Source organism: Periophthalmus magnuspinnatus, chromosome 23 (genome assembly GCF_009829125.3).
Source record: "Periophthalmus magnuspinnatus isolate fPerMag1 chromosome 23, fPerMag1.2.pri, whole genome shotgun sequence".
NCBI lineage: Eukaryota > Metazoa > Chordata > Actinopteri > Gobiiformes > Gobiidae > Periophthalmus > Periophthalmus magnuspinnatus.
This window is the reverse complement of record NC_047148.1, coordinates 356,234-377,163: the sequence shown is the minus strand read 5'-3', so window position 1 is coordinate 377,163 and position 20,930 is coordinate 356,234. Positions and strand designations below refer to the sequence as shown.

Sequence of the window (20,930 nt, the reverse complement as noted above, 5' to 3'; positions counted from 1 at the left end):
ATGATAATCATCTATGTGAAAACACTGATAACATTAATGATAATGATCATTACAATTAACAATGGACAATGACAGCAATGTGGGAAACAGATATCAATATTCAGAACTTTAACTTTATTAATCTTAGTAACTGTTAGATTTCCAGATTTTAAGATATTGTCATTTTTAAATATATATAAATGCAAGGGTGATTAACAAATAGCAACAGAATAAAAATAAATTTTAGTTGCAGCTCATTCTTGAGTTGTGCTATTTTTAGAAGTGGTCTGGGGGTGACCTGGTGCCCGTGGGCACAGTGTAGGTGACCCCTGGGTCAGATGTTTATTGATAGAAAGTAAGCTACCAAACTGTTTATGCTATCCAGAGAGCCGCCCACGATAATAGGCGGAGAAAGAAAACTGCACATGATTTATTAACAGGAAAGTTACCAAACGTGTCACAAATGCAAAAGTTTGGATCTACATGTTTTGGCTATAAGCAAGAGAAAGGCAAGCTAGATTCCAAGAGTGAGCAGGGCATTTTATAGGCTATGATAAAATAGTCCAGCCTATCTAATATTTTATACTGAAGTGAGCAAGGTCCAGAAGCACAGGTTGGTGAAATTTACAGCCAAAGCAAAAGCAGAAAAAGAGGCAGAAACTGTAGAGTTGAACATAGGGTATGATATTGGAAACAATGACAATGTAATTTATAACAGAGCAGAAAGATGAGGACATAACTCAACCTGAAAGGAGTTCTGAGATTTTAGGTGAACATGAAAATGTTGAGCAGCTACAGACAAATGCTGCAACAGGGATCAGAAGAAAGCCACCTTAAACAGAAACCAGCGTATCCACAAGATTCTGAGACTGAGGGCGATTCAAGGGACAACTTACAAATGTGTTGATTTTTGTTATCGAGCTGTTTGTGAGATTCCAAAAATGTATGAGGAAGCAGTGATGTCATCCAAGTCAGTTCTGTGGAAAAATGCCATGGATGAGGAGATGCCATCTCTGGAGGAAAATGAGACTCAGCTGACCCCCTTGTCACCAGGTAAAGAAGTTTTAGGAGGGAGATGGGTCTTTTGCATTGAAAACGGACACAAAATGATCTAACAAACACAAAGCAAGACTTGTTGCTAAAGGATACAACCAGCAAGCAGGAACTGATAATGAGGAGACTTTCTCACCCACAGCAGATATGACAAGTGTCAGTTCTTATGCAGAAAGCAGTGCAGGAGGACTTGATCTTGCACCAAATGGATGTAAAGACAGTGTATTTGCATGCGCCCATTGACTGAGATTTTTTTAGAACAGCCACAAGGTTAAGAGAAACACTCAAAAACAGGTGGAAAAACTGGTATGTAGACTGAAAAAAATCCTTATATGGACTTAAGCAATCAGACAGAAACTGGAATACTGTATGTATAGCTGTGCATATCTATCATCTATCTATGTGAAAATGATTTTGTACAGAATGCTGCAGATCATTGTGTGTATACAAAGGAAAAATATAGTCAAACGTTGATACTCGTTATCTGGTTAGATGACCTCATTATTGCTGCTACTGGTAAAAATAAAATGAATGATGTGAAAAGAATGTTACTCTAAAATTCAGGGTGAAAGATCTGGGAACTCTGAAACATTTCTTAAGAACAGACTTTGAACAAACAACCGGACTAGTCAAAATGTCACAAGAGAGATATGTGAGAAAGGTATTGAAAAGGTTTGACGTACAAAATTGTAAACCAAAAGAAACTCCTCATGAAACTGAAATATACAGAAAGTGCTGAAAAATGTAAACAACCACGGCAGTACAGAGAGGCAGTGTGAAGTTTAATTTACTTATCCACATGTACTAGACCTGACATTAACTTTGTTGTCAGTAAACTTTCTCAACACTTTAGTGAACCAACTGTGGAACACTGGAATACAGTGAAACATGTATTCAGGTATTTAAAAGGTACAACAGAACAAGGACTATACTTGAAGAAAAATGTAACCAAAAAGCTTGGCCTGACAGTTTACTGTGATGCAAGTTGGGCATCAAATGAAACAGACAGATGTAGCACTTCAGGTTATTGTGCTAGTTTATGTGAAGGAAGTTCACTGATTTCATGGAAAACCCGAAAACAACAAAGAGTAGCTCTCTCTACCTGTGAAATACATATCTTTAGCTTCAGCCATACAGAAATGTCTTTATATAGAACAGCTACTAAAAGGACTTGACAACTGCCAATATGAGAAAACAAAAGTGTATGAAGACAATCAAGGCACAATTGCACTTACAAAAAATTCTGTTAACAAAGATGTTGGTGTTAAATACCTCTTCATAAGAGATATTGTTACTACTGGAAGAGTAGGAATATTGTCCTACAGATCTAATGATTGCAGATATCTAAACAAAACCAGCCACAAAGCAGAAGCTAAAAAGTTTTGCACAGAAAATATAAGGTACTTAAAGAAATGAAACATTTATGTGAAAATGTTATGAAAATGTTCAGATATTGTAATTTTGTTTTACCCAGTGAGCTAACAGCTGGTGGGGGTGTTAAGTGTTGTTCATAAAACAGCGCTCGGTCTCTGTAAAAGAGCTGTTTTATTTTGTAGACAGGATGTGATGTCTGTTACGCTCTCTCTTCTCACACTGTATGCCCTGGTGCGCCATACAAAGTTTATTTAATAAATATGCCATGCAGAGGCTAAATACTCAACCTGGTCAAGAATCATTTTTCCCAGTTATGAAGAGATACTTCTGTCCAAAACACCTTAACAGGTACTCGTGCCGAAATGGGACTCAGAACATACTTCAACCCCTGTCCGTGCACTTGAGGAGTATTTGGCACCGGTGAATAAGTGACAAATGCTCTGCAAGTGCACAGACACGTGTCCTATCAAAAATGACGATTGGATTCGATCAGTTCAAATCACAAAAATCCATTTAATCTCTGTTACATTAACATGCGCAAATTTGTTAATCCAGATAACTTTATGGAGGCTAATAACCAAATGTATTAAAGACTGATTCAACATTAAAAATATATTTATTTAAGGTTTTTACATTAAATAAAATGACCATATGGGGGAAAAACATAACATAAAGACATGTTTTGTTTTGTTTTTTTAATATATTTTATTTTATTATTGCAACCTCAAAATTCCCTCCAAATAAACAGCCAATCAGATGTGCAGGAGGCTCGACCTGCTCTGGAACAGAGCGCGACGTGACAAGTGCCCTAGTGCCTGCAGTTTGTCACTGCCCTTGTTCGATTTTAACCTCCTGAGACCCAAACTCTTGCATGACATGCTTTATTCATTTCTCTTTGTTATTTGGGCTGACTGGAACCTGATGAGTCTAAATACAAAGAATTATCTTTTTACATTATGTAGTTTCAAAGAAAAAAAATATGTAAATCAAATGTCCACATATGTGGACATTTTAATAATTTTGATAAAACATTTGAATAATGATTTACAAAAACTATTTATTAAGACCCTGAACACAGCAACATTTGTCCTGAATGTAAAAACAAAATGAGAAACAACAATTGTGCCTCTTGGAACAATGTGTCTCATGTGAAGAGCTGCTGACAGGAGCAGAAAGAAAATTTAAAAATATTCTAAACATTCTAAACTGTTAAAAATGAATATATATAATATATAATATATTTGCATTGTTGCTGTTCTTGTTGCTGTTATTCATATTTATTTAAATAAACTTTGTATGGCGCACCAGGGCATACAGTGTGAGAAGAGAGAGCGTAACAGACATCACATCCTGTCTACAAAATAAAACACCTCTTTTACAGAGACCGAGCGCTGCTCTATGAACTTAACTGCCCTCTTCGTCGGGCGGTACTTCGGACAGTGCATTTGAACTGGGACATGCCCAGTGTGCTGCGTCCCTGCATCATGGGCTTAAACATGGCTTCGGAATTTCTTGTTATTAATATATTGATTTTAATTTTGTAGGACATCCTACAAAAGTGTATCTATCTATCTATCTATCTATCTATCTATCTATCTATATCTATATCTATATCTATATCTATATCTATATATATATATATATATATATATATATATATATATATATATATATATATATATATATATATATATATATATACCCTTTAGGTTATGTATAATCATATCTCCATGTGAACCACACTCTTTTATAGATCCTTGGGCGCGTGTTTGAAGTGTCCTGAAGTATATTCGTGCTTTTACTGTGAAAAGCCAAACCGGACGTTGCAGCGGAGGTTGGCCCCGGTTCCGCTTACGTCAGGAGCAGCAGCTAAAGCTGAAGGAGTCCTGTGGCACATCGGAGTGGACAGTGAGGACACTGTCTCTGTGCACCCACAGCGCCGTTTCACTGAACCCAAGCCGAGTGTGAGCCGTGCGGAGCCGCGGAGGGAGCCATGGCGGGACTGGGCAGCGCGGGCCGCCTGCTTCACTGTGAGTAGGACATGAGTAGGACATGAGTAGGATATTCAGCTCTCCCTCTCACTTTCTAACTGTTTGGAAGTTGTGCACAATCGCAGCCGGTCTCCTCCTCTTGTCTCTGTCCGGTCTGTCCCGTTTGTCCCGTTTGTGACCTTAAGTGAACCGACCTGTCATCTGATTGGGACACAGGAGAAACACGCACCAGTTCCGCTTATGTTGTGAAGTTATTGGAACATTACGTTGAAATGATTGTGTTTTCCTGCTCCTCATCACCTAGTCTATGTGAACAGACCAAACCATGGGGTAACATCACGGTTCCGTGAGAATTAAGCTCGTGGAGGCTTTTATTCTTTCCCTCCTGGTGCTTTTACGCATGCTCCTTCTGTAGGTTATTGTAGATGTCCTGTTTCAGAGCACGTTTCTCTGACAGTAAACAGTAAACCGTGACAGAAGCTTGTCCTCGTAGTGAGGGGGATGTGTCCACTCTGCTGTCCGTCAAGTTGTCCGAGTTACACAATTCCAACGTTGTCAACTTGCGTAATATGAACAGTGGCCTCCTAGCGGCGGCTTTGGGAACAGGAGGCATTTTACTGTCTGTCAACCAGGATGATCAGACCATAAAGGAATAAATATGGGCCCAAATAAGAGGCGCATGAATGATCTTGTTCTGTTTTAGAACAAGTATAAGACCACATAGACTATTCTACGCTCATGGACCCTCTACCTGGATGACTAAGGGATCATACAGATATAAGGCCACATGGTAAAATAAAAGCAACAACTAGGATTTAATGTTGAAAAGTCTATTGTCTAAAGAAAGATTGAAGTTTTTTATTAGCATTGAAAGAGGTATTGAATATTTTGGTGTCTTGTATTAAGCAGGTTGGAGCTCCACATCTCTCTGGCCATCGTTCAAAAGTATTCCTCTTCCCTTCTTCCTCTTCCTAATGAAAAGTTGGTCTAGTTTTTTCTCACTTCCTTCAATCAGTCACTTCCTTGTAATCCTATAATCCTTCGGAATTACTATACAGCAGGATAGTGTTGTCACGATACAAAAATTTTGAACTTGATGTCAATACTAAGGAATTGACTCGATGCTCAATACTGATTCTGATACCATGATGATAATAAAAACACTCTTTATTTAGATGGTAAAATGTTGTTTTCCACATTAAATCAAAGCACTCTTGTTAGTATTACCATGTGGCCCACTGTTGTATACTTTTGACAACCCTACAGCAGCACCATAAAACCTAAAATATGTTCAGTTTATCTGAGAAAACTCCAGGGTCTCCAGGCCAGAAGCTCCAGAGGTGTACTGTCAGGGGCCCAGGGCAGGAAGGCTCACCATTAATACCATTTATACAGCGTCCAATTCTGGGCTCTCAGACCAGTGCAATTCAAGATTTTCTCAGGTTTTAAGATTTATATTTTTAAGGGAGAATTTAGTCTCAAATTGCTATTTTCTTTTCTTTTTTTGTCCTGGTTTTTACTAGTAACAAATGCATTGGGTTACTAACTTGACTGTCAAAGTATATTAAAAAAATAGCAGTGATATTGTTATTGCTATATCATAATTATCAAATATCTGATTGTATTCTTGTATGAGGCAGCCCTTGCTTTGTGCACACTGGTAGATAGATATCTTGTTTGGGTAGTTTGCAATTTATCCTCATTCACACACACATCATTCATATCAGTGAACACACATTGGGGGGCGAGGCAGGCAAGTGTCTTATCCAAATACAGTATTCATCTGTGGGAGCTGGAATTGCACCACCAACCTGTAGGATCTGACTGCGTTACCAACAATGTTTTAACAAGTTGAAAGCTGGTTTTGAACACATCAGAAGGCAAACTCTCTACCAACTGAGCTGCTGCCACTCGCCTATATCATTGGAGATAAATCCATTCATTTTTCAGTTTGAATTTGTCCTGACTGTTGCTGCTGTGCCATAGGTGTTCGAAGCAATGTCCAGCTCTGTGTGAGGAGACGCTCCACTGCTGCAGCTTTGGCCCAGACTGCAGCTCCAGACACACAGGAGAACAGGTACTAGAGCAGCGGAACAGGTACTAGAGCAGCGGAACGGGTACTAGAGCAGCGGAACGGGTACTAGAGCAGCGGAACGGGTACTAGAGCAGCGGAACGGGTACTAGAGCAGCGGAACGGGTACTAGAGCAGCGGAACGGGTACTAGAGCAGCGGAACGGGTACTAGAGCAGCGGAACGGGTACTAGAGCAGCGGAACGGGTACTAGAGCAGCGGAACGGGTACTAGAGCAGCGGAACGGGTACTAGAGCAGTGGAACAAGTGCTGCAAGAGAAACAGGTACTTCAAGGTAATAAGTTTTAGCTGTTCCATTAAAGCTAAAAGATAAGATAAACCATTAAACACTTTTCAATTGGATTTATTTATATATATATTTTTAGTTCTTACTATTAAATTGTGACTTGTATAATAACCATTATCCTGACATTCCTACACCGTACTTTTGATTTGCCAAATGCCTGAACAGTAAAATGTAGGGCTGGGCGATATGACAAAATTAATCGCACATTTTTTTTCTTCACATTGATCATCACAATTATTATTACATTTTCACTTTTGTCTTAATAAACATAAACAACACAAACATTTAATTATTGACATTTAAAATTCTTCCTCCAAAGTCAAGTGTCTGCTCCAAACCACATGCTTTTACTGACAGAGGATTGGCTGTAGACCTCTCCATTAAAAACAATTTGAATTTCCTTTGGCATCAATAAGGCGTCTGTCAGCCCTGTAATAACTAGTGGTGTGAAGTATGTGATGGTGTTTTCAGAAAGCCGAAGACCGGGATCCTGATGCTGAACATGGGAGGCCCTGAGAAACTGGAGGACGTCCATGACTTCCTCCACAGACTCTTCATGGACACAGACCTCATGAAGCTCCCAGTACAAAAGTAAGACATCGTCGCATAAAAACTCTGAACTCTCTTGGGCTCCTACAATAGTCCATTATTGACTCAGTACGACCCTCACTATAAAAAGGAATGTAATGTGTGTTTTTGCTCTTCTGAGGCCTAAAATGTATCAAAATCAAAACATTATTGTGATACATGTATATAGATACCAATCACACGAGAGAACTGTATTTTTGTATCTCTAATATTTTTTGAGCTTTTGTAGAACTGAATAGAGAATCTATAAGAACTCATTTTCATACAAGTGCACTGTTAGATCAGCTTCAAAATGTATGATTTAATGAAGACTGAAAACATTTGCTCTAAATTAATTCAAGAATCCCAGTAAACTACAGGGTTAGCAGCTTTTACACACCATAAGACCCCATGGAGACTGAGGGAGGGCATCAGACACAGAGGCATTTCAGAACATGTTTGCAGAGACCTAAACTACAGGGTTAGCAGCTTTTACACACCATAAGGCCCCATGGAGACACACAGACATTTAGTCTCAAAGTGGATATTGTGTGGTCTATAGTGGTTTGGGAGAATTCATACAATTATCACAGGTCATTGTGGTTTCAAACATGCTATTAAAGGTTTAGTCTTTAATGTTGATTTCAATTAGTGAAAAGGCAGCAATATATTTAGGTAATATAATGTCCTCTTTGAGACCTTAATGTCCCTATTTCTGTTTTATTTTGTTTGGTTACTATGCAATATATGCAGCAATCTAGCATTTTTTGATACCGATATCAGTATTTTGACTTTAAGTGTCTGCCAATAGCTGATATTAACTGATATTAGTGTAGGAACAAAAAACTGCACTAATTTCCTTAAAACACACTTAACTTATTAGTACTTATTAAGAAATCCAATTGTGTTATGCAACTGTGATTCATCCTTCAAATAACTAAACTAAACAGCTTCATAAGGATAAAAGTTCAAACATGACATGTAAAGGCCTAACCAGGATATCTGCTTAACCAATGTAAATCATGTAACCGATACCCGCCCCATGTCTGCTGCCTGTGTTCAACCAGGAAGTAAAATTATAATCTTCCCCCAAGTGGTCAAACTAGGGAAGTTAGATGACTTGGGTAACTTGTCACTTTAAGGCCCCTGAACATTTTTGCTTGTGTGTAAATAGTGTTTTTATGTATGTATTGTTCACCTTGACTGAGCTCTGGTCTACTGGATTGTGTACAGTAAACTGGGCCCCTTCATCGCTAAACGCCGCACCCCAAAGATCCAGGAGCAGTACAGCAAGATTGGAGGTGGCTCTCCCATCAAGCACTGGACTTCCATGCAGGGGGAGGGCATGGTCAAGCTGCTGGACCACATGAGCCCCGAGACAGGTACCACCCTGGCCTTTGGGTAGCACGCTACTCCTACTTTGAACAGGGACTATTCAAAACCAACGAGGTCACTGTTCACCATGTTGTAATGCTATTTATGTATGTAATTTATCTTCATCAAAAAAACAAACTTGAAGTATTGTGTGTTTGTAGAAATAATTGAAGTAGCAGAAAGTTGTACAGAGAGGTAGGAGTGGTGGTATCGTCCATTCAAGCCTACCACTGCTTCTGTTGTGCGAGTATTGTACCTCTGATGACAAGCATTGAGCTGGAGATGTCCATACTTAGATGTCCATTACTATCAAGTAATAGTGTCCTCACCAGCCCCTGTTAGGGCTGTCAAAAGTATTAAAAATCAGATGCTAATTGACTGCCTCTCAAGATGGCGTCAGCGTGATGGGTTGAGTTATATCTAATAATGTTCTTCCAGCAGTGTTCTCTCTAGGACAGGGATGCCGTCGATGACCACTGGAATGACCAGATGCTGTCCCAATCCTCCTCAGTCATTTTAATTGTTGCCTCCTTTTCCCATTTCTGTTTCACATATAGCGTATTACACTTGTCAGTCACATCAAGTGCATACTTTAGATATCATTTTTTGAGTAGATAATCTGAAGAAGCATTTTTTAAAATATTGAACTCGGCATATGGGTTGAGTAAAATTTGTTATACTGCAATTTGAGTTAAAAGAATGTCTGACTTGTAAGTAATTGTAAAAGTCATTTGCCCGCAGATTGTATCCACTTTGCATTGCCTGAAAGCTGAGAAAAGTGTTTCTCTCTGTGTATGACAAGTAGGTGGTCAAACCCCTGTCTATCCAGGATTTAAAAACACAATCGCTTCTGTTTGGGGGAAACTCTGTGTCATAAGCACACCATCTAAATAGAGTTATCATTTTCTGAATTTGAGTCAAATTTACCATGTTTTGCCAGATCTTCAAAGATAAATTTATCCAGCAGTTGCCAAATTCACCCACCTGTGACCACAGATTTCTATCACCTATAAAGGCCTGCAAAGGGAAGTTTTTTTAATCATTTTAAACTCCATTTCCTTTCATTTTGCTTTATAATCAGGGAAGGGCCATGCCTCCTTTCTCTCTTCTTAATTGCATTGTACTGTAGCATACCCTAGATTTCTTTCCTTCTGAGATAAAACGTGATATCTGTTTGTCCCACTCCCTAAAATAATTGGCAGGTACTTCCACTGGAATTGTTCTAAATAAGTATAGTAGTTTAGGGAGCACGGCCTTTTTTGATAGAGTTTAGTCTAGAGGTTAAACTTAAAAATGGGATGAGACTCCATCTATATAAATCCTCTTTGATCGCTAATGACAGAGGTTCATAATTTATTTGAAACAGATTTGATAGATCTTTAGTCATTGTGATACCCAAATATTTTATTCCCGTTGCTTCCAAGTTCAAATTATATCCTTCCTGTAGTTTTGCTGAAGCAGTGAAGTTTATGGCCATCACCTGTGTTTTAGCAATATTAAGCTTAGTCATCAGCTCATTAAATGGCTTCTCAGGATCCTCCGTGTAAACTAGTACATCGTCTGCGAACATTGCCACCTTATGTTCGACCCCTGCCATTGTCACCCCTTTTAATTTGGGGACTTTGTCTTATCAATTGTCCAAGACGCTCAATGAATAGAAAAAAATATCAGTGGAGAAATTGGGCAGCCCTGTCTACTTCCCCTTTCCAACTGAAATGAATCTGAGAGATCACCGTTAATCTTTATCTGTGTGGTTGGTTTTGAATATAGAGATTGAGTCACTCTGATAAATTTATCATGAAAAGCAAATTTGCCTATTACTTTATATAAAAAAGCCGCCTTACAGAATCAAAGGCCTTTTCTGCATCTAGCCCCACTATTAATGCTTCAGTGTTTTGCCCTGTTACGTGTTCTATACATGACCTCCTGATATTGTCCAATGTTTGTCTTTGATGAATAAATCCTGTCCGATCTAGATTAATTATCTCTGGCAGAATATTTTCCAATCAACGTGCCAATATAGAAGTAAATAAGTTATAATCCACATTGAGGACACTTATAGGTCTATAGTTTCCACATTCTTGTTTGTCTTTATTTTCTTTTGGGATCAGTGAAATAATGGCTTCACTCCAGGGGGGAGGTATTTCACCCGTTTATAACACTCAGTTAAATGTTCACAACAACAGTGGTGCCAGACTCGCTTTCAGACATTTATACCACTCTCCTGTGAACCTGTCAGAGCCTGGGGATTTACCAGATTTTAACTTTGTTATAGCAAAGTTTATTTCTTTAATTGTGATTGGCTTCACTAACATCTCATTTTGTGAATCTTGGATTTTAGGCAGCTCATTCAAAAACCTATCAATACTTTTGTCATTAACTGCTGGTGGTTGGGCATATAACTCTTGATAGAATTTCCCAAAAGATTCTTTAATTTTCTCCCTCGAGTCTATCACCTGACCAGTAATAGGATTTTTTATCTTATAAATTGTATTCTTCCTTTGTTGTTTTCGTAGTTTATAGGCCAAAATTTTTGCCGATCTTGCTCCAACCTCAGTGTTTCTGTTTCAAAAACGTCAGCTTTTTTTGCACTTCTAAATTATAAATCTCATCTATGTGTTTTTGTACCATCTTTATTTCAGCTCTCAACTGGACATTGATGTTTTGGCTGTCCCTGTTTTGCATCTGTTTCAATTTTGCCTGTAGATCTGCCAGAAGTTGACCCCTAGTTTTTTTCATGAACGCTGTTAGGGAGATAAGTTTTCCTTTTAAAACTGCTTTTAATGTATCCCATAAAACTGTGGGCTTAATTATACCATCATCATTAATTTCCAGATATTCTTTAATATCTTTTTTGAGTTTTTCTACTGTTGTGTACTTCATTTTTCATTTGAATGGAACATTGTAAACAGGAAAGGTGTACTTAATGTGGTGCTTAAAAAGTAAGTTATTTTCCACTGTGTCTTGTTGTAATGCCCTGTTTTCATATAGTTGGAGTTTTATACACTATTTGTGTGACGGGCAGGGAGGAGTGATTTATGTAGGTTTGGGAGCCTTTTAGTTTTTATTTCCTAAGCATAGCCTGTTTTTAGGAGTGCTTTTTTCCCTCCTCCATGGGAGTATTAGATATGGTTAATCCTTATCTTCTTCTCATTTTTTTTTTGTGGTTCATGTTCTTATTTTCTTCATGTGTTTTGTTCCGTTCAGGTCCAGGACTTTTTCTTTAAATCTAATCTTTGCCCTGATGTTTTCACTTTACTACTTGAATGTCTAATACCACTCATTTGAAAATATTAACGCCTAATGTAGGGGGTCCAATTAATCCAGTAAAACGAGTTGCTATTGTAATTTACCTTCATAGTTAAGATGTCCAAATTGCAATCCTTCAAGAGACTCACTTAGTTAAACATGATATAAACCGTCCAGCAAACAAATTTTTATAAGGTTGTAGTTTTTTCTTCCACATCCAGTAAGTCTAAGGGTTTAGCAATTGTCTGCCGCCGTAACTTACAGTTTAGGTTTTTAGATCGCTGGTCTGATATTTTAGGCAGAATTGCTATTGCAAAATTGAATATAGAAAGAACAGACATGGCTTTTGTTTCATAATACGCTCCCAACATTTTTGAGAAACAATTTTATGATCGTCTTACAAAAATAATGCTTGATATGCCTATCTTTAAATTTATTGTAGGTGGAGATTTAAATGCTGTGGTCGATCCTTCCCTTGATCGATCTAGTCTTTCTCAGAATGTGGATGAAAAACGTGCTTCAGAAGCACTTAAGCACTGGGCTACCGAGGCTGGTTTGGTGGATCTGTGACACGTACTGAATCCTGGCACAAGGGATTATACACAAATTATTGTCTAGGATTGATTATTTGTTTACTTCTAGGAATTGCTTTATAAACATTTCCAAAGTTACTCGCAACCCATTTTCTCTTTCTGACCACAAGGCTTTAATTGTGCCTCTTTAACATCATGCCCTCCTCGCACTCTTCATTGGCGCTTCAATACTACTTTTATTAGTAATGACAGTTTTAAAGAGCAGTTTGTGTCTGAGCTAAAAGAATTTTAGTTTTAATAAAGGCATTTGGATGATTCTAAAATTTCGTGGGATGCAGTTAAAGGTTTCATTCGCAACAATGCAACTCACTATACTTCCTATGTAAAGACATCCAGAACATCAGGGTTTCATGTTTTACAGAGTAAACTTAAAGTCTTTGACAATCTGTTGCAACAATATTATGATCATGACATTGCTCTTCAACTTGATTTAATCAAAAAAGATTAACATTATTCTTAAACACCGTGCTGAATTTTTAATTCCATAAAACTAGACAGCATTACTACTTCAATGGAGCCAGACCAAGTCATCTACTTGCTCTTAGGCTCAGGACTCATGAGAAATTCTCGGATATTTCCTGTTAGGGATTCTGGAGGACAGATTGTGGTGGCATCATCAGCTGTTAATGCTGTTTTTTCCTTAGTTTATTCCAAGTTATATACCTCCAAGTTGCTACATGATAAACAAATGTGTAATAACTTTCTTGAGGGTGCATATTTAACCCTAGAAAAGACTGAAAATAATGAGACCAAAGGGACATGTTAATCCAAGGTGTGTCCACTAATCAGCATCACAGGTGTCTACAATCTTGTAGTCAGTCAGTGGGCCTATATACAGGGCTACAGGTCGTCACTGTGCTGTTTGGTGACATGGTGTGTAAAGTCTATAAGACCATCTTCAAGCAGCTTGATGTTCCTGTGACTTTCCAATTTTAAACTTTATCACCGGGACTTTGTACTGCGGCCTTTAGTCGCCTGGTTTGACAGTTCAGTGGATGTGGCCTGGCCATCATTGGAGGAATCTTTAACACATCCATTAGGCTTGACTCAAATATTATTTGCTGATATTTCCCCAAATAATTGTTGTGTGCGGTGTGGCCCTGTTCTATCCCACTGCATTGCAGTCTGGCGTTCTGCAGAAAAAGTATGTAGTGTTGCAATTAAATGTAACTTATATTCCCCTACTTTTTAACAGTGAAGGTATACTCATTAATAAATGCTCTGTGAAACAAGCTCAGTGTAAACATTGGTATGACAGAGATGTACATTCCTTTGGTATATTTTTGGTGATAAGGGGCTTCTTTCATTTGAAGGTCTGTGCATTCAGTTTAATTTGCAGCATTCTTCTTTTTTTACCTCCAGTTGAGAACAGCCATGAAAACATATGGGGTTTCGTGGCAGACTCCACTCCAGGTTCATCCTTTGCTGAAATTTGTAGATGGTAGTATTTCTAAACTCTATTGTCATATTCTAGAAAAGACTTATGTTCCCTTACAACTGGATCTTAGCTGGAGGAAGGATGTTCCTAATCTGCCTCTGGATTTTAGGTGGGAAGCAATTTGGGACACTGCTTTGCTCATGTAAGAACCTGGACCATCAGCAAATACATTTGAACTTTATTCAGAGGATGTATATGACACCCCACAGACACGCAAAGAGCAAGAAAATGTTTTTCTGTCTCGCGGAACAGATGCGAAAAAAATGGTTACCGTCAGATGGAAACCCCCTCATTCCTTATCTCACCACCAATGGATACTGTCATTTATTAATATTTAGGCCCGAGCCTGGGACAACGTCCTGGTGAGGGACTCATTAAAATCGCGTCCAGGACCCGGAAAATGGCAAAAATCAAGTAGTAAACACGTCTCGATATGCCAGTGAGTGGTGTCAAAAATTAGAGCTCGACGAGTAGCCATATTGGATCAAACTTGGGATTGATGTCATGGTGATTTTTTTCAAAAAAATCGCAAATTTTTGAATATTTATATTTTGAATATACATTTTTTGTTGGGAAAAAGCTAATGCAACGTTTGTGCACATTTGTGAGCTGAAGTAGAATTACTCAGTCGCTGATTTTGGGGGGAGGGGCGATGTAAGCGGGAACGAAAGGCAGGATCTCCGCGGTGGTGTGTACCCCGCGGTCGCAAGGGGTGGCGAGGGCCTTTATCACTGCTTGCAGTTTTAATTACTATTATTCTTTCTGGATTTAAGCCATTTTTGACCCCCTGAATGTTAATGAAAAGCCAATTTTATTGAACCCAAAATTCAAGATTGGCAAAAAATGTAGAAAAATCTACTTAAAAATATTGCAAAAATGACTCGGTAGCGCCCCCTAACAATCCCAGTTAATTTTTTTTTTTTTTTTTTTTAAGAGTTTCTCAGACAATTGAAATTTGGCACATATATCCTTCTTGATATACTGATCAAAAAAGCCAATGAGAACATACCTCTATTTGCAACCATGTTACCGTGGTAACATAATAAATGTGGATTGAAATGCATGGGGTTCAGAGTACTGCACTTTGTTAAAGACTAAATAGATGCTCTGCACTAATCCAACTATGGCCTAAAATTCAAGTATCCCAAAAGACGGAGTAATCTAAAAGCACAATTGAAAATGATTAAAAATGACTTGGGGGCGCCCCCTTATGAAGTCAAAATACATTACACCAATGGAAGAAGATGCCAAACCTTTTTAAATAGATGTAAAAAAAACCTCTGTTATGACCCCACCCTAAACCCAACAGAAAGTCGGCCATATCTCCACCTTGGAATATCTTTCAAAATCCTTAAATTGGTAAAACTAAACAAGACCCATATGCAATTAAATATTGTTTAGACTTTATTATTTCTAAAATGTGGGTATAGCTAATCTGCAAGTCAGTGGGAATTTTGAAAAGCATAAAAACATGCGTATTTCTCACAGATGATGTTCAATTGAATTTGTGTGCATTGACGACCTGAACGCAGCGATGGACATCTGTATTGCCATACTGAACAAAAAAGTCAATTATTACATACTTTTATTTCCAACCATGCAGGCATGACAATGTCAGAAATGGTCTCATTGGAATGAATGGAGTAGGATTACCTAAACGCTGTTTTTGGGAGGAGGGGCGATTAAGTGGCAACAAAAGGCAGGATCTTCACGGTGGCATGTACCCCGCGATCGCAAGGGGTGACAAAGGACCTTTATCCCTGCTTGCAGTTTTAATGCTTATTTAGAATTGTCCACAGCACACATGCATAAGGTGAAAGAGAAAACTATTAATCTCTGGAACCAAACAGTGTCTGATGTTAAAACCACTTTGTTGTGATATATACAATGGGCAATTGAGTGTCATATTGTTGTCAAAATGTATCCAAGTCTAAATTGAATGCAGATGTACAGATGTGCACAAATCCTTTTATTTTATTCCTTTTGTACTGGGCCTGTTATGTTGATGTTTGTTTGTATGTAGTTTAGTTATGCAAAAAATTAATAAACATTTGATAACAAAAAAAAAAAGATAATTGATACTAAAACTAGCGTCAAAACTAGATACTCATTTGAACAGTTATCAATACTAAAGTCACATTAATGATCCTTGCCTTTGAATGATCTTGAGCTGTATCAGAACAAGTATAAGGCCACATAGAATTTTTTATACACCCCTAGACCACTATGTAACCTACCTGGATGTCCGAGGGATTAGACAAAAACAGACACTTTACTTAGACAATAGAATGTGATTTTCAACATTAACTTATAGTACTTTGTTTTATATTACCATCATCGTGGTATTGAATGTCACGTCTATTCCTTAGTATTCAAATTGAGTTTGAAATTATAGTATCGCGACACTACTACACTACTTCTGCTAAGTAGTGTAGTAATCCTGCATGTTTAACGCCCTCTTGTCTGTGCTGCAGGAGATACTAGCAGACTGAAGGAGTGGCTGTGTGTCCTAACCGCAACACTGACCACACCTCTGATAACATATCTTAAATCTTGACTGCCTTTTACAAACACAAAAATACAGAATAACCATGTCAGGCATGTCTTAATAGACCAGAGCCCCAATGTGTTTCAGCCTAGTGGGCCTCATCAGGGAGCCAAAGAACATTCACACGGACTCCAGCTGCTCAGATCGCAGAGCGCCTGGTTATTTGTACACAGTCACCCCCTTTTTTCCTACCCGAAGGTGACATTTCTAGGGTCTTAGTGCTGTTTGTCCCGAGGAGGGCGCTATGCACAAAGCTCTATGTGCACCGGAGATGGTTTATTTAAGGTGCAGGTTTAATGATGGATGTTTATATTACAGTAAGTGCAAAAATTGGTTTCTTTTTTCTGTTAGCTGTGAGTTGTTAGCTGTCACGCTGCTCTGTCCGTTATCTTCCCCTTCTCTCGCACCGCACACATACTACGGCATTCAAATGATCTGTCTTGTATTAATAAGGCCCGAGCCCAAACAGGGTGCAGGGCCTATTGCCTCTGCAACAATGAGTGCACTGAGCAGGAATTTGACCCCCTGAACATATTCAAAAACTCATCAAATTTTGCCCAAAATTCAGGCCTGCCGAAAAATGTATTTTTATTTTTTTTATATGTTCCTTAATTGGGCATAAAAAAAATGGCACAACAGCGCCCCCTGGAAAACTCAAAATACATTGTGTCAATGGGAGACGTCCCAACATCAACTTTGTCATAGAGCCAGGAAATTCGTTACACGCATTCATCACGTGATGCCAAACAAAAAATATTAATATGGCCATGCCCCCTGACACACCGGAAGTCAGCCATCTTGGATTGAAAATTCCAAAATGCAAAGTCAGTGGGGCTTCACCGGCAGGGCTGAAAATCACTGTACATCATCTAGACAAGTGGGGCATCAAAAGTTATCCGATTTATGATGATGCCTGTTGCGGTTTGCGTGCGGCGAAGCCGCAAAATTTCATCGGAATTTTTGCAATTTTCAAAAGTAAAAATTTGCTCCCCTTTCCACATACAAAGTCCAATTGGGCTCTAATTTGAATCAGTCATAGAACTTTTGAACCTAAAGACACAAAATTTGCATGTTAGCGCCCCCTACAGATTAACAAATATATTTGTATGGATGACCGTAAATTTAGTTCCCCCAGATGTTACAAGATTTGACACAAAATTCCATTGGGTCATCCCAATCAATAAAGTCAATCACACCTATGTTGTTTTATGCACCGTGTTGCCATGGCGATGCGCCAAACTGCCAATGTTACCCTAATGGGAAACCTCCCAATTTTTCATGGTCACATTTTTCTATAGCGCTTTTCCACCTTCAAGGTGCTCAAAGCGCTTTACAACAAGGAACCACTCACCCATTCACACTCACATTCACACTCACATTCACACTCACATTCACACTCACATTCACACTCACATTCACACACCCATTCACACACACATTCACACTCACACTCACATTCACACTCACATTCACACTCACATTCACACTCACATTCACACTCACATTCACACACACATTCACACTCACATTCACACTCACATTCACACACACATTCGCACTCACATTCACACTCACATTCACACACCCATTCACACTCACACTCACATTCACACTCACATTCACACTCACATTCACACTCACACTCACACTCACATTCACACACACATTCACACTCACACTCACATTCACACTCACACTCACACTCACATTCACACACACATTCACACTCTCACTCACATTCACACTCACATTCACACACACATTCACACTCACATTCACTCACATTCATACCTCCAACCTTTGGATCAGTGGACAAACACTCTACCAACTGAGCTACTGTTGCCATTCATGAGAACAATATTAGTTTCATGGAATAATGTGAAATTTGGCACCATGACTCTTCATGTCATCCTGATCAAAAAAGTCAATCAAACCCATGTCATATTTTTCACTGGGTTGCCATGGCGATGCGCTAAATAGCCCATGTTACCCTAATGGGAACATTTTCATCTTTTTGTACATTTCAAAGTCTTATGACAACTTATTCACTTCATTGAGGAATGTGAAATTTGGCACAGTAACTCTTCAGGTCATTTCCGTCGAAAAAGTCCAGGGGGCCAAGTTTGTATTTTGCACGGTGTTGCCATGGCGATGCCTGGAAAAACCCATGTTTTTGCATGTTTGTGCATCAGTCCTTCCACTCGGAGTAGACTTTGTTTAGTGACAAGTACAGCCCAAAGCTTCAATAACGGGGACAAAACTGGTGCGTTAGCGCCTCCTGTAGGGAGTGCCAGGTCGGCCGAGTGTGAAGCACAGCCCGCAAGAGCCGTTCGATGCCACTTGTGGCTTTAATTGTATTTATTTCTCAGAAAACATTTAGCGTTCCCAATCATGCTGCTCCACAGATTTGACTTATACCTGGATGTCTATTAGATAAATTTCCATACTGTGTTGAATATCCCAAACAAAGCGATAGCATCTTTATGGAGACAAGTATATGGCAGATCTTCAATTAGAAAAGATTCATAAGTGACCTTTAAATGCAAAACATGTCTCAAAATGTTTGAATTGTGATGAGTCCATCAATGTGATGGTCTAAAAGACTGAGTACAGTTTAATCAGAACTAATACAGCAGAGTTTTGTTTATACTGTTTGTTCCACTCCTCATTAGATTGTACCTGCACCAGTAGAGCTTGTACATGTAACGTTTATGAGGTTCTCTGAAAACACTGGGCTGGAGCATAGGACTAAACTATGTTTGTTTGGACCATGTGTGCAGCTCCTCACAAGTTTTATATCGGGTTCCGCTATGTCCACCCTCTGACGGAGGAGGCCATCGAGCAGATGGAGAAGGATGGGGTGGAGAGAGCTGTGGCCTTCACCCAGTACCCGCAATATAGCTGCTCCACCACAGGTCAGAGGTCACACATGTTCTACCACAGGACAGAGGAGCCCCCACTGTGTTAATGGGTGGGGTTCATGTTAAGTGTGGTGGATTCAATATGGCAGAAAAGGTTATTACCATTTTTAAGTCCATATTTGTATTCATTTGTCATTGTATTCATTCATAGTAAAATTGATTAACTCACACAGATTTTTGATTAACTTAAGACATTACATCTAAAATAATTTATTTAAAAAATTGTATCCTCTAGTAATAATTTCTTCTCATACTTTTGCTGTCTTAATTCACTGTTATTTTGTCTCAACAGGCAGCAGTCTGAATGCCATTTACCGTTACTATAACAACAGAAGTGAGCGACCCAAAATGCGCTGGAGCGTCATTGACCGTTGGCCCACACACCCGCTGCTTGTTCAAGTGAGATGGTCCTGCCCTTCTGCCCTACCCACCTGCCCCACCCCACTTATCCACCTGTGTGTTCCATATCATTCATTGATCACAGTCCTGTTTCCTTATCCCTTTGACTGTTAGATGCTAAAGCTGTGAATTTCACAGCTATGACTGTTAAAACCATGAATGTTAAAGCGGCAGATGTTGAAGTTGCAGATGTTAAATCTACGGATGTTACAGTTGTGAATGCTGAAGCTGTGTGCTGTTAGTGTTTTGCAGAACATGTGAAGAACGAGCTGCAGAAGTTCCCAGAAGACAAACGAGACGACGTTGTTATTCTGTTCTCCGCCCATTCTTTGCCTCTTGCTGTGAGTAAGCACTCTGGCCCGTCCAAGTGTTTATGACACTTTTGACAATTTAGTGTCTCCCTGTCTGATGTGCACACTTGTATAGTAGTTGTACTTTTCAAATCTATTTACTTTACTAGACATCCATATAGAGTTCATCAGAGTGTAGTGTCTCTGCCTCAGCTTATGTTGACACGTTAACAGTTTGTGTGTCCTGTGTGCAGGTGGTGAACAGGGGGGATCCGTACCCTCAGGAGGTGGGGGCCACAGTGCAGAGGGTCATGGAGAGACTGGACTACTGCAACCCTTACAGACTGGTGTGGCAGTCCAGAGTGAGTACCCCACACACATGTTTGGTCTCCATGCTTGTTTGGGACATTACATTGACTTCCATTCATTTCCTGGAGACTGATTCTAGCCTTATCCATAGTCACTTCTTGTCTAATCTTAACCTAAATCTCACCCTATTTTAACCCAGATCTGAACTTGCACCACGTTGTTGATCAACACATGACATTCAAATATTCATACTGTGAGCGGTTTTGCCTACACACAGATCTGTGACTTGGTTGGGTGCTTGCCTTCATGGAGATAATTAAGTATACTCCCATACAGTGAAACATTCTAGATAAAGCAAACAGGTGTCGAACTTTCCACCAGAAAAATGACATTGTATGTCTTTAAAAAAATAACAGTTTTGGTTTTGGTTAAGTGTTCTTCAGTATAAATTTTACCCAGATTTCAATG

The 20,930-nt window shown here is 39.0% G+C and overlaps 1 protein-coding gene across 3 annotated transcripts in view; it reads left to right on the top strand.

Moving 5' to 3' along the window:
* Positions 1-4,236: 4,236 nt before the first annotated feature.
* The window catches only part of fech (ferrochelatase), a 112,868-nt gene continuing 96,174 nt past the window's right edge, over positions 4,237-20,930 (top strand). Inside the window, exons 1-8 of one of the 3 annotated variants that reach the window (XM_033990231.2) lie at positions 4,237-4,436; positions 6,384-6,474; positions 7,246-7,365; positions 8,575-8,723; positions 19,324-19,458; positions 19,757-19,863; positions 20,106-20,204; positions 20,408-20,515. In XM_033990231.2, the coding sequence (XP_033846122.1) occupies positions 4,400-4,436; positions 6,384-6,474; positions 7,246-7,365; positions 8,575-8,723; positions 19,324-19,458; positions 19,757-19,863; positions 20,106-20,204; positions 20,408-20,515 (846 nt within the window). In that variant the 5' untranslated portion in view covers positions 4,237-4,399. The remainder of the gene's footprint in view (positions 4,437-6,383; positions 6,475-7,245; positions 7,366-8,574; positions 8,724-19,323; positions 19,459-19,756; positions 19,864-20,105; positions 20,205-20,407; positions 20,516-20,930) is intronic. The other 2 variants (XM_055231845.1, XM_055231846.1) reach the window with 2 other exon arrangements.